Source organism: Meles meles, chromosome 21, assembly GCF_922984935.1.
Source record: "Meles meles chromosome 21, mMelMel3.1 paternal haplotype, whole genome shotgun sequence".
Classification (NCBI taxonomy): Eukaryota; Metazoa; Chordata; class Mammalia; order Carnivora; family Mustelidae; genus Meles; species Meles meles.
This window is the reverse complement of record NC_060086.1, coordinates 18,949,377-18,960,355: the sequence shown is the minus strand read 5'-3', so window position 1 is coordinate 18,960,355 and position 10,979 is coordinate 18,949,377. Positions and strand designations below refer to the sequence as shown.

General features: G+C 41.3%; 1 protein-coding gene across 5 annotated transcripts in view; it reads left to right on the top strand.

The window, feature by feature from the left end:
* Positions 1-8,948: 8,948 nt before the first annotated feature.
* LOC123933496 (transport and Golgi organization protein 1 homolog) overlaps positions 8,949-10,979 on the top strand; it is a 482,235-nt gene continuing 480,204 nt past the window's right edge. For all 5 annotated transcript variants that reach the window (XR_006816614.1, XM_045992728.1, XM_045992733.1 and 2 more), the window contains exon 1: positions 8,949-9,049. Coding sequence is in view for 4 of the 5 variants with exons in the window: in XM_045992728.1 (XP_045848684.1) it covers positions 9,006-9,049 (44 nt within the window). In the remaining variant the exon portion in view is untranslated. The remainder of the gene's footprint in view (positions 9,050-10,979) is intronic.

Here is a 10,979-nt window from a genome sequence, read left to right as displayed (position 1 = left end):
TCAAAACCTTTGGGATGCAGCAAAGGTGGGCCTGAGAGGGAAGCATATAGTAGTACAAGCCTTACACGAGAAACAAGAAAAGTCTCAAATACACAACCTATCCTTATACCCAACGGAGCTGGAAAAAGAACAGCAAAAAAGCCTAAACATGGCAGATGAAAAGAACTAATAAAGGTCAGAGTATAAAACAATGAAATAGAAACCAAAAGAACAGTAGAACAGATCAACAAAACAAGGAACTATTTTCTTGAAAGAATCAATAAGATTGATAAACCCCTGACAGACTTATCAAAAAGAGAAAAGAAACTAAATAAATAAAATCATGAATTGTATTTGACCAACAACAAAGAAATACAAATGCCAAAGAAACACAAACAACTATAAGAACATATAATGAGCAGGGACACCTGGGTGGCTCAGTTGGTTGGACGACTGCCTTCACTTCAGGTCATGATCCCAGAGTCCCGCATTGGGATCCCAGCTCCACGAGGAGTCTGCTTCTCCCTCTGACCTTCTCCATGCTCATGCTCTCTCTCACTGCCTCTCTCTCTCAAATAAATAAATAAAATCTTTTTTTTAATAAGAACATATAATGAGCAATTATACGTCAACAATTAGGCAATCTGAAAGAAATGGAGGCATTCCTAGAGATATCTAAACTACCAAAACTGAAACGGGGGGAAAAAAACCCTGAACACTTAACCAGCCAGGAAATTGAACCAATAATCACAAATCTCCCAACAAACAAGAGTACAGGACCAGATGGCTTCACAGAGGAATTCTGCCTCAAGAGGACTTCAACCAAACATTTAATGAAAAACTTACACCTATTCTTCTGAAGCTGCTTCAACAGAAATGGAGGAACACTTTCAAACTCTTTCTATGAGGCCAGCATTACCTGCTCCCCAAAACAAAGACTCCAGCAAGAAGAATTACAGACCAATATCCTGATGAACATGGATGCAAAAATTCTCACCAAAATACTAGCCAATAGGATCCAACAGTCCATTAAAAGGATTATTCACCACAACTACATGGTATTTATTCCTGGGTTGCAAGGGTGGCTCAACATCTGCAAATCAATCAATATGATATACTCCATAAATAAAAGAAAGGACAAGAACCATATGATCCACTCAATAGATGCAAAAAGAAAAAAAAGAAAAAGAAAAGCACTGACAAGCATCACATCCTCTCTTGATTAAAACTCTTTACAGTGTAGGGCTAGAAGGAACATACCTCAATATCATAAAAGCCAAATAAGAAAAGACTACAGTGAATATTCTCAATGGGGAAAAACTGAGAGTTTTCCCCTTACCGCACTACTGGGGACTCAATTGGCAAAATCTACTGAGACTTTCCAGCTCCCTGGATCAAAGGGATTGCCGTCACTCCTAAATATCAAGTCCACCCCTTTGTGGAAATCAGTCTCTCCCCCTGGGAGATAGTCACCGGACACCGTACATTCGACTACTGCCTCTCTGGACCCACAGTTGGGAAAAGGAGATGTATTTCAATAAAGCAAAGATCGAGTTGCCTCTATTCAACCTAACCACACTGCAGTAGAGCAGACGTTTTCACAGTGCACTCCCAAGGGACACTTACCTTGACCGTCACACCTTGCAACCTGGAGATTCTGTTGGGAAAGGTCTCCACAAAGATTCTCTCCAACCTCCCCTGAGAAGCCCCTCTCCAATACTGCTAACCAAATCTTGCACTGCCAAACCTCAGGGAATGGATGCTTGGGTCCTCGGAACACCTTTAAAGAGGTCACCAGAGCCTGACTCGACCTGTACATCGTCTGGTCACAAGAAGGTTAACACTGTGCCAATTGAAATACAAAACATCTGGGGAGATAACTTTCCTCACATGTTCGGACCAGGCCTGCATTCCTCTCCTCACTATTGATCCTCCTCCGTCTTCTGTGCAAAGAACATGCCATATTCTGCATCTCCCAGTCTCTTGCAAAAGGAGGAAACTTCTTTGGATTATGACCTTTTCAGAAAACACTTATTTTGATCTTGTGAGCATTTCGAGAGGTTTAGAAGGTTCAGAATTCAAAAGTTCTTCCTTTACCTCTACTATTAACTGAATCCTGATTCTAATCCAAATGTATGGTTTCTGAATTTACAACATAACAGACCGCTTTTGATAACACATAGAGTTCTAAACAGTTCTTTTGAAAAAACGATACTGTTTGGGAATGGCCCAGAAGTATTTCTATTCTTGCAACAAGTTCTCTAATGAATGCATCACGTTTTTCAGTGTATTCTATGCCCCCAAACGTGCTCCCTGATTTCATTCAGTGAACTCTTCCAGTATTTCACTATTTGGCTCATAGCCACTTGTGGAGGACACTTCCAGGAGGCATACAGGACTCCGAGTTGGCCTTCATAGGGAGAAAACCTTTCTCCTTCAGTCCAAACAAGTGCCAATAACTATTTTCAGTGGCTCCTTTCCTATCTAGGATCCTGGTTTAGAACCAACATATGGTTTAGAATTGTCACCTTGCTTTGGTTCTTCCCTTGCAGTCTCTCAAATCCTCTGTAGAAACACTGTCCCCAGTGAGGTGATGCTGGCTCACTGATCTCCATCTTGAGCAGATACAGACTTCACAGGGGGAGCTGGTGAGAGTTTCTGCCTTCTAACCCTCCCTTCTCCTCAATGGTCACTTGATTGGTTTACAACTGTGATGCCCATACCCTCCAACATGAGACATGCCAACCAGAAAAGGCTTTGCTGGCACTGAAAACACAAAACCACTAAATACAAAGAACTTGACTCTTGATTTGAAATTCCTCCAAGGAAACTTTCCTAAAGTTTTCATTTATATTAGAATTAACTCACACACTGTTCTATTCATTTCAGGTGTAGAATCGTGATTCAGTACTTCCATGCAACACCTGGTGCTCATAACAAGAATACGACTCGAGGGAGGAGTCAAGATGGCGGAGAAGTAGCAGCCTGAGACTACATCAGGTAGCAGGAGATCAGCTCGATAGCTTATCTAAACATTGCAAACACCTACAAATCCAACGGGAGAGCGAAGAGAAGAAGAACAGCAACTCTAGAAACAGAAAATCAACCACTTTCTGAAAGAAGCTGTTTTTATCCCCTTTCTCCCCCCCACAATTTGGGGTCTCTTCTGATTAGGTTACAGCGCATTTTTCCGGGGTCTTTGCCACCCTTTTAGTAGTTTATTTGCTCCTTCATATTCTCTCATCTGGACAAAATGACAAGGCGGAAAAAATCACCACAAACAAAAGAACAAGAGACAGTACCGAAGGCTAGGGACCTAATCAACACAGACATGGGTAATATGTCAGATCAAGAGTTCAGAATGACGATTCTGAACATTCTAGCCGGGCTCGAAAAAGGCATGGAAGATATTAGAGAAACCCTCTATGGAGATATTAAAGCCCTTTCTGGAGAAATTAAAGAACTAAAATCTAACCAAGTTGAAATCAAAAAAGCTATTAATGAGGTGCAATCAAAAATGGAGGCTCTCACTGCTAGGATCAATGAGGCAGAAGAAAGAATTAGTGATATAGAAGACCAAATAACAGAGAATAAGGAAGCCGAGCAAAAGAGGGACAAACAGCTACTGGACCATGAGGGGAGAATTCGAGAGATAAGTGACACCATAAGATGAAACAACATTAGAATAATTGGGATTCCAGAAGAAGAAGAAACAGAGAGGGGAGCAGAAGGTCTATTGGAGAGAATCATTGGAGAGTATTTCCCTAATATGGCAAAGGGAACAAGCATCAAAATCCAGGAGATGCAGAGAACCCCCCTCAAAGTCAACAAGAATAAGTCCACACCCCGTCACCTAATAGTAAAATTTACAAGTCTTAGTGACAAAGAGAAAATCCTGAAAGCAGCCCGAGAAAAGAAGTCTGTAACATACAATGGTAAAAATATTAGATTGGCGGCAGACTTATCCACAGAGACCTGGCAGGCCAGAAAGAGCTGGCATGATATATTCAGAGCACTCAACGAGAAAAACATGAAGCCAAGAATACTCTATCCAGCTAGGCTATCATTGAAAATAGAAGGAGAGATAAAAAGCTTCCAGGACAAACAAAAACTGAAAGAATTTGCAAACACCAAACCAGCTCTACAGGAAATATTGAAAGGGGTCCTCTAAGCAAAGAGAGAGCCTAAAAGTAGTAGATCAGAAAGGTACAGAGACAATATACAGTAACAGTCACCTTACAGGCTAATAATGGCACTAAATTCATATCTCTCAATAGTTACCCTGAATGTTAATGGGCTAAATGCTCCAATCAAAAGACACAGGGTATCAGAATGGATAAAAAAACAAAACCCATCAGTATGTTGCCTACAAGAAACTCATTTTAGACGCGAAGACACCTCCAGATTTAAAGTGAGGGGGTGGAAAACAATTTACCATGCTAATGGGCATCAGAAGAAAGCTGGGGTGGCAATCCTTATATCAGATCAATTAGATTTTAAGCCAAAGACTATAATAAGAGATGAGGAAGGACACTATATCCTACTCAAAGGGTCTGTCCAACAAGAAGATCTAACAATTTTCAATATCTATGCCCCTAACGTGGGAGCAGCCAACTATATCAACCAATTAATAACAAAATCAAAGAAACACATCAATAATAATACAATAATAGTAGGGGACTTTAACACTCCCCTCACTGAAATGGACAGATCATCCAAGCAAAAGATCAACAAGGAAATAAAGGCCTTAAATGACACACTGGACCAGATGGACATCACAGATATATTCAGAACATTTCATCCCAAAGCAACAGAATACACATTCTTCTCTAGTGCACATGGAACCTTCTCCAGAATAGATCACATCCTGGGTCACAAATCAGGTCTCAACCGGTATCAAAAGATTAGGATTATTCCCTGCATATTTTCAGACCACAATGCTCTGAAGCTAGAACTCAATCACAAGAGGAAAGCTGGAAAGAACCCAAATACATGGAGACTAAACAGCATCCTTCTAAAGAATGAATGGGTTAACCAGGAAATTAAAGAAGAATTGAAAAAATTCATGGAAACAAATGATAATGAAAACACAACAGTTCAAAATCTGTGGGACACAGCAAAGGCAGTCCTGAGAGGAAAATATATAGCAGTACAAGCCTTTCTCAAGAAACAAGAAAGGTCTCAAGTACACAACCTAACCCTACACGTAAAGGAGCTGGAGAAAGAACAAGAAAGAAACCCTAAACCCAGCAGGAGAAGAGAAATCATAAAGATCAGAGCAGAAATCAATGAACTAGAAACCAAAAAAACAATAGAAAAAATCAATGAAACTAGGAGCTGGTTCTTTGAAAGAATCAATAAGATTGATAAACCCCTGGCCAGACTCATCAAAAAGAAGAGAGAAAGGACCCAAATCAATAAAATCATGAATGAAAGAGGAGAGATCACAACTAACACCAAAGAAATACAGACAATTATAAGAACATACTATGAGCAACTCTACGCCAACAAATTGGACAATCTGGAAGAAATGGATGCATTCCTAGAGACATATAAACTACTACAACTGAACCAGGAAGAAATAGAAAACCTGAACAGGCCCATAACCAGTAAGGAGATTGAAACAGTCATCAAAAATCTCCAAACAAACAAAAGCCCAGGGCCAGACGGCTTCCCAGGGGAATTCTACCAAACATTTAAAGAAGAACTAATTCCTATTCTCTTGAAACTGTTCCAAAAAATAGATATGGAAGGAAAACTTCCAAACTCATTTTATGAGGCCAGCATCACCTTGATCCCAAAACCAGACAAGGATCCCACCGAAAAAGAGAACTACAGACCAATATCCTTGATGAACACAGATGTAAAAATTCTCGCCAAAATACTAGCCAATAGGATTCAACAGTACATTAAAAGGATTATTCACCACGATCAAGTGGGATTTATTCCAGGGCTGCTAGGTTGGTTCAACATCCGCAAATCAATCAATGTGATACAACACATTAATAAAAGGAAGAACAAGAACCATAGGATACTCTCAATAGATGCTGAAAAAGCATTTGACAAAGTACAACATCCCTTCCTGATCAAAACTCTTTAAAGTGTAGGGATAGAGGGCACGTACCTCAATATTATCAAAGCCATCTATGAAAAACCCCCCGCAAATATCATTCTCAATGGAGAAAAACTGAAAGCTTTTCCGTTAAGGTCAGGAACATGGCAGGGATGTCCATTATCACCACTGCTATTCAACATAGTACTAGAAGTCCTAGCCCCAGCAATCAGACAACAAAAAGAAATTAAAGGCATCCAAATTGGTAAAGAAGAAGTCAAACTATCACTCTTCGCAGATGATATGATATTATATGTGGAAAACCCAAAAGACTCCACTCCAAAACTGCTAGAACTTGTACAGGAATTCAGTAAAGTGTCAGGATATAAAATCAATGCACAGAAATCAGTTGCATTTCTGTACACCAACAACAAGACTGAAGAAAGAGAAATTAAGGAGTCAATCCCATTTACAATTGTACCCAAAACTATAAGATACCTAGGAATAAACCTAACCAGAGAGACTAAGAATCTATACACAGAAAATTATAAAGTACTCATGAAAGAAATTGAGGAAGACACAAAAAAATGGAAAAATGTTCCATGCTCCTGGATTGGAAGAATAAATATTGTGAAAATGTCCATGCTACCTAAAGCAATCTACACATTTAATGCAATCCCTATCAAAATACCATCCATTTTTTTCAAAGAAATGGAACAAATAATCCTAAAATTTATATGGAACCAGAAAAGACCTCGAATAGCCAAAGGAATATTGAAGAACAAAGCCAAAGTTGGTGGCATCACAATTCCTGACTTCAAGCTCTATTACAAAGCTGTCATCATCAAGACAGCATGGTACTGGCACAAAAACAGACACATAGATCAGTGGAACAGAATAGAGAGCCCAGAAATCGACCCTCAACTCTATGGCCAACTCATCTTCGACAAAGCAGGAAAGAATGTCCAATGGAAAAAAGACAGCCTCTTCAATAAATGGTGCTGGGAAAATTGGACAGCCACATGCAGAAAAATGAAATTGGACCACTTCCTTACACCACACACGAAAATAGACTCCAAATGGATGAAGGACCTCAATGTGAGAAAGGAATCTATCAAAATCCTTGAGAAGAATGCAGGCAGCAACCTCTTCGACCTCAGCCGTAGCAAAATCTTCCTAGGAACAACGGCAAAGGCAAGGGAAGCAAGGGCAAAAATGAACTATTGGGATTTCATCAAGATCAAAAGCTTTTGCACAGCAAAGGAAACAGTTAACAAAACCAAAAGACAGCTGACAGAATGGGAGAAGATATTTGCAAACGACATATCAGATAAAGGGCTAGTATCCAAAATCTATAAGGAACTTAGCAAACTCAACACCCAAAGAACAAACAATCCAATCAAGAAATGGGCAGAGGACATGAACAGACATTTCTGCAAAGAAGACATCCAGATGGCCAACAGACACATGAAAAAGTGCTCCACGTCACTCGGCATCAGGGAAATACAAATCAAAACCACAATGAGATATCACCTCACACCAGTCAGAATGGCTAAAATTAACAAGTCAGGAAATGACAGATGCTGGAGAGGATGTGGAGAAAGGGGAACCCTCCTCCACTGTTGGTGGGAATGCAAGCTGGTGCAACCACTCTGGAAAACAGCATGGAGGTTCCTCAGAATGTTGAAAATAGAACTACCCTATGACCCAGCAATTGCACTACTGGGTATTTACCCTAAAGATACAAACATAGTGATCCGAAGGGGCACGTGTACCCGAATGTTTATAGCAGCAATGTCTACAATAGCCAGACTATGGAAAGAACCTAGATGTCCATCAACAGATGAATGGATAAAGAAGAAGTGGTATATATACACAATGGAATACTATGCAGCCATCAAAAGAAATGAAATCATGCCATTTGCGACGACGTGGATGGAACTAGAGCGTATCATGCTTAGTGAAATAAGTCAATCGGAGAAAGACAACTATCATATGATCTCCCTGATATGAGGACATGGAGAAGCAACATGGGGGGGTAGGGGGATAGGAGAAGAGTAAATGAAACAAGATGGGATTGGGAGGGAGACAAACCATAAATGACTCTTAATCTCACAAAACAAACTGGGGGTTGCTGGGGGGAGGTGGGATTGGGAGAGGGGGAGCGGGCTATGGACATTGGGGAGGGGAGGCGAACCATAAGAGACTATGTACTCTGAAAAACAACCTGAGAGTTTTGAAGGGTCAGGGGTGGGAGGTTGGGGCAACCTGAGGGTTTTGAAGGGTCAGGGGTGGGAGGTTGGGGGAACAGGTGGTGGGTAATGGGGAGGGCACGTTTTGCATGGAGCACTGGGTGTTGTGCAAAAAGAATGAATACTGTTACACTGAAAAAATAAATAAAATGAAAAAAAAAAAGAAAATCCCACAAAATATGTGAGCGATGAAGGGCAATAGCAAGCCCAATTGTATAGTAGAAGATTTTTTTTATATATCTGTTCCACTAAGAAAGCCATTTGTGCGTTTTTTGACATGAACTAGTTTCCTTATTTTCCCCTTATTCTATTTATGCCTCAAGGGCTTTCTTTGTTGCCCTCCATGATCCTGTCCTGATAGGTGCCTTCATGTGTCTTTTCTCAAATCTGTCTTAAAGGCCCAAGATGAATTGGGGGATCAAGAGCTGAGAGCCTTGACATCCAAAAACCAAGAACTGAAAGGTACATTGTTTTCAGGGAATAAATCTCCATATGGTGGCAATGAGTTGGCATTGGGCAGGGCAACATGCCTTCCTGCCTTCATGGTCTTGCCCTTCTCCTTTACCCATTGAAACCAAGTTCTCAGGTCATGGCACAAACACACAAAAGGAAATTCATTCTTTACAGAAAGTAAAAAGTTCCTGGAAGACCGGTGTAATGCCCTGAGTTCTCAGAAAACAGCTAAAGAAGCAGAATTGAACCTGCTAAAGAAGAAATTGGATATGGTGGTGGAGTTCTCTGAAAGACGAAAACTGACTGCAGAAGAGTAAGCTATTGCTGTATTGTCATAGACACCATTGTATGAATTTTCATGGCGGCAAATCTAGATAACTGTATTTGGATCTTCTGGAATTGGATCTTAGAGTACTTTTGTCAAATTCATTCTGTAGAGTTGTGCGTGCCCTTCCTATCTTGATTTGTGTAACCTGCATTTTCCTTTCTGTTCTAATGACTTGCCACGCGTTGTTGTGTGATTCATTGGGGTAGAAGGGGGAAGGTACCAGTATTAATCACTTTGATACCTGGATCCCCTCTGGGTCAGTCTACATTGTCTTTTCAGTTTCACTCTCATCACGTGCTCTTACCATGCCTTCATTAGGTCAATTTCTTGTTCAGCATGAGACTTGGGTCCAGAATATGGAGAGAAAAATGGAATTCTCTTCCTGAAGAAACAGGGAAAGTTTCTTTGTGGAAAGTGAGCTGGGGCTCCAAAAATACTGGGTCCCTTCATCTGGTGTACAACTGAGATCATTTGCTGCAGCCCAATCCCTAAGAAGGCCAGGGTATTTCCTGTCCACCTGATTTTCCTTTTCTTTTCCTTTTTAAAAAAGATTTTATTGATCTATATGACAGAGAGAGATACAGCAAGAGAGAGAACACAAGCGGGGGAGTGGGAGAGGGAGAAGCAGGCTTCCCACCTAACAGAGAGTCCAGTGCGGGGCTCAATCCCAGGACCCAGTATCATGAACTGAACCAAATACTTTTAAGCAGATACTTAATGACTGAGCCATCCTGGTGCCCCTCCAAATGATTTTCTAGGTGTAACTCTCCCGGATCCCAACCAAAGCCTGCAGTTTCACTAAGTCTCATCTTTGCCGGCTGGACTGGAACTTGGCTTGTTGAATTCCAACCTGTCCCCAAAAGGTTGCTTGTTCATTTACTACGTATTCACTCGCCTGTTCCAGAATTCACTGATGTGTCCTGGGGAGATTGGCTCCCACTGCCAGGATGGCTTTCTCCTATGCTTCCTTCTTCTCCATCTGGTTCTCATGTTTCTTCATGAGCTCTTTAGAAATTGGGTGCATTCACTACAAGTTTGCTCTCTTGTCCATTGTTTCCTTTTGTTTCTCAGGAGGTGATCAGGTCGTTGGAGTCCCTCATTCATGTTGAAAAGCAAAACTTTTCCCTGTCTTCCCTGGAGATTCAGCTTTGTGTTATTCCTTCCAACTCCAGGGGTAGGAGCCGCTCTCTCTCACAGGCACCTGGGTTCTGTTCATTGGGAGGTTCTTCTTGGGGTGGGTCCAGTGTCCTGACCACCTTTCTCTCTTAAACACCATATCCCTGAGCAACACATTGAATGCCGCTCCAGAAGACATTTACTGAAGGATAGTTGAGAGACCAGAAGCAGATGCTCATGTCCTTCTCTTTGTAGAGCTTTTGTCTGTTTTTAAGTCTTTCTGCATGAGATTCTTGACAAGTGTCCTGTTGAAACCTTGTGAATCAACACCATGAACAAAAGAGTCAAGGGAAGCATGGCAAACCAACATTTCTAAGCATCGCCGTTTGCTGCCTTCACCATCCATGAACTTGGTCTTGTTCAAGAAGGTTGACTCAGGGCACCTGGGTGCCTCAGTAGGTTAGAGCCTCTGCTTTTGGCTGAGGTCATGGTCCCAGGGTCCTGGGTTCGAGCCCTGCATTGGGCTCTCTGCTCAGTGGGGAGCCTGCTTCCCCTCTGTCTCTGCCTGCCTCTCTGCCTACTTGGGATTTCTCTCTGCTAAATAAATAAATAAAATCTTAAAAAAAAAAAAAAGAAGGTTGACTCAATGGAGCTGACAGTTTTCCATCTGAAGTCTGTTCCCCTGAGATAACACCCTGAGTATGTGACAGTTTACATGGATTATTTGAGGACATATTTTCGGCACTAAGATTGGCCTTTTCCTACACCAGGATCATTCACGTGGGGCCAGGGGTTGTAC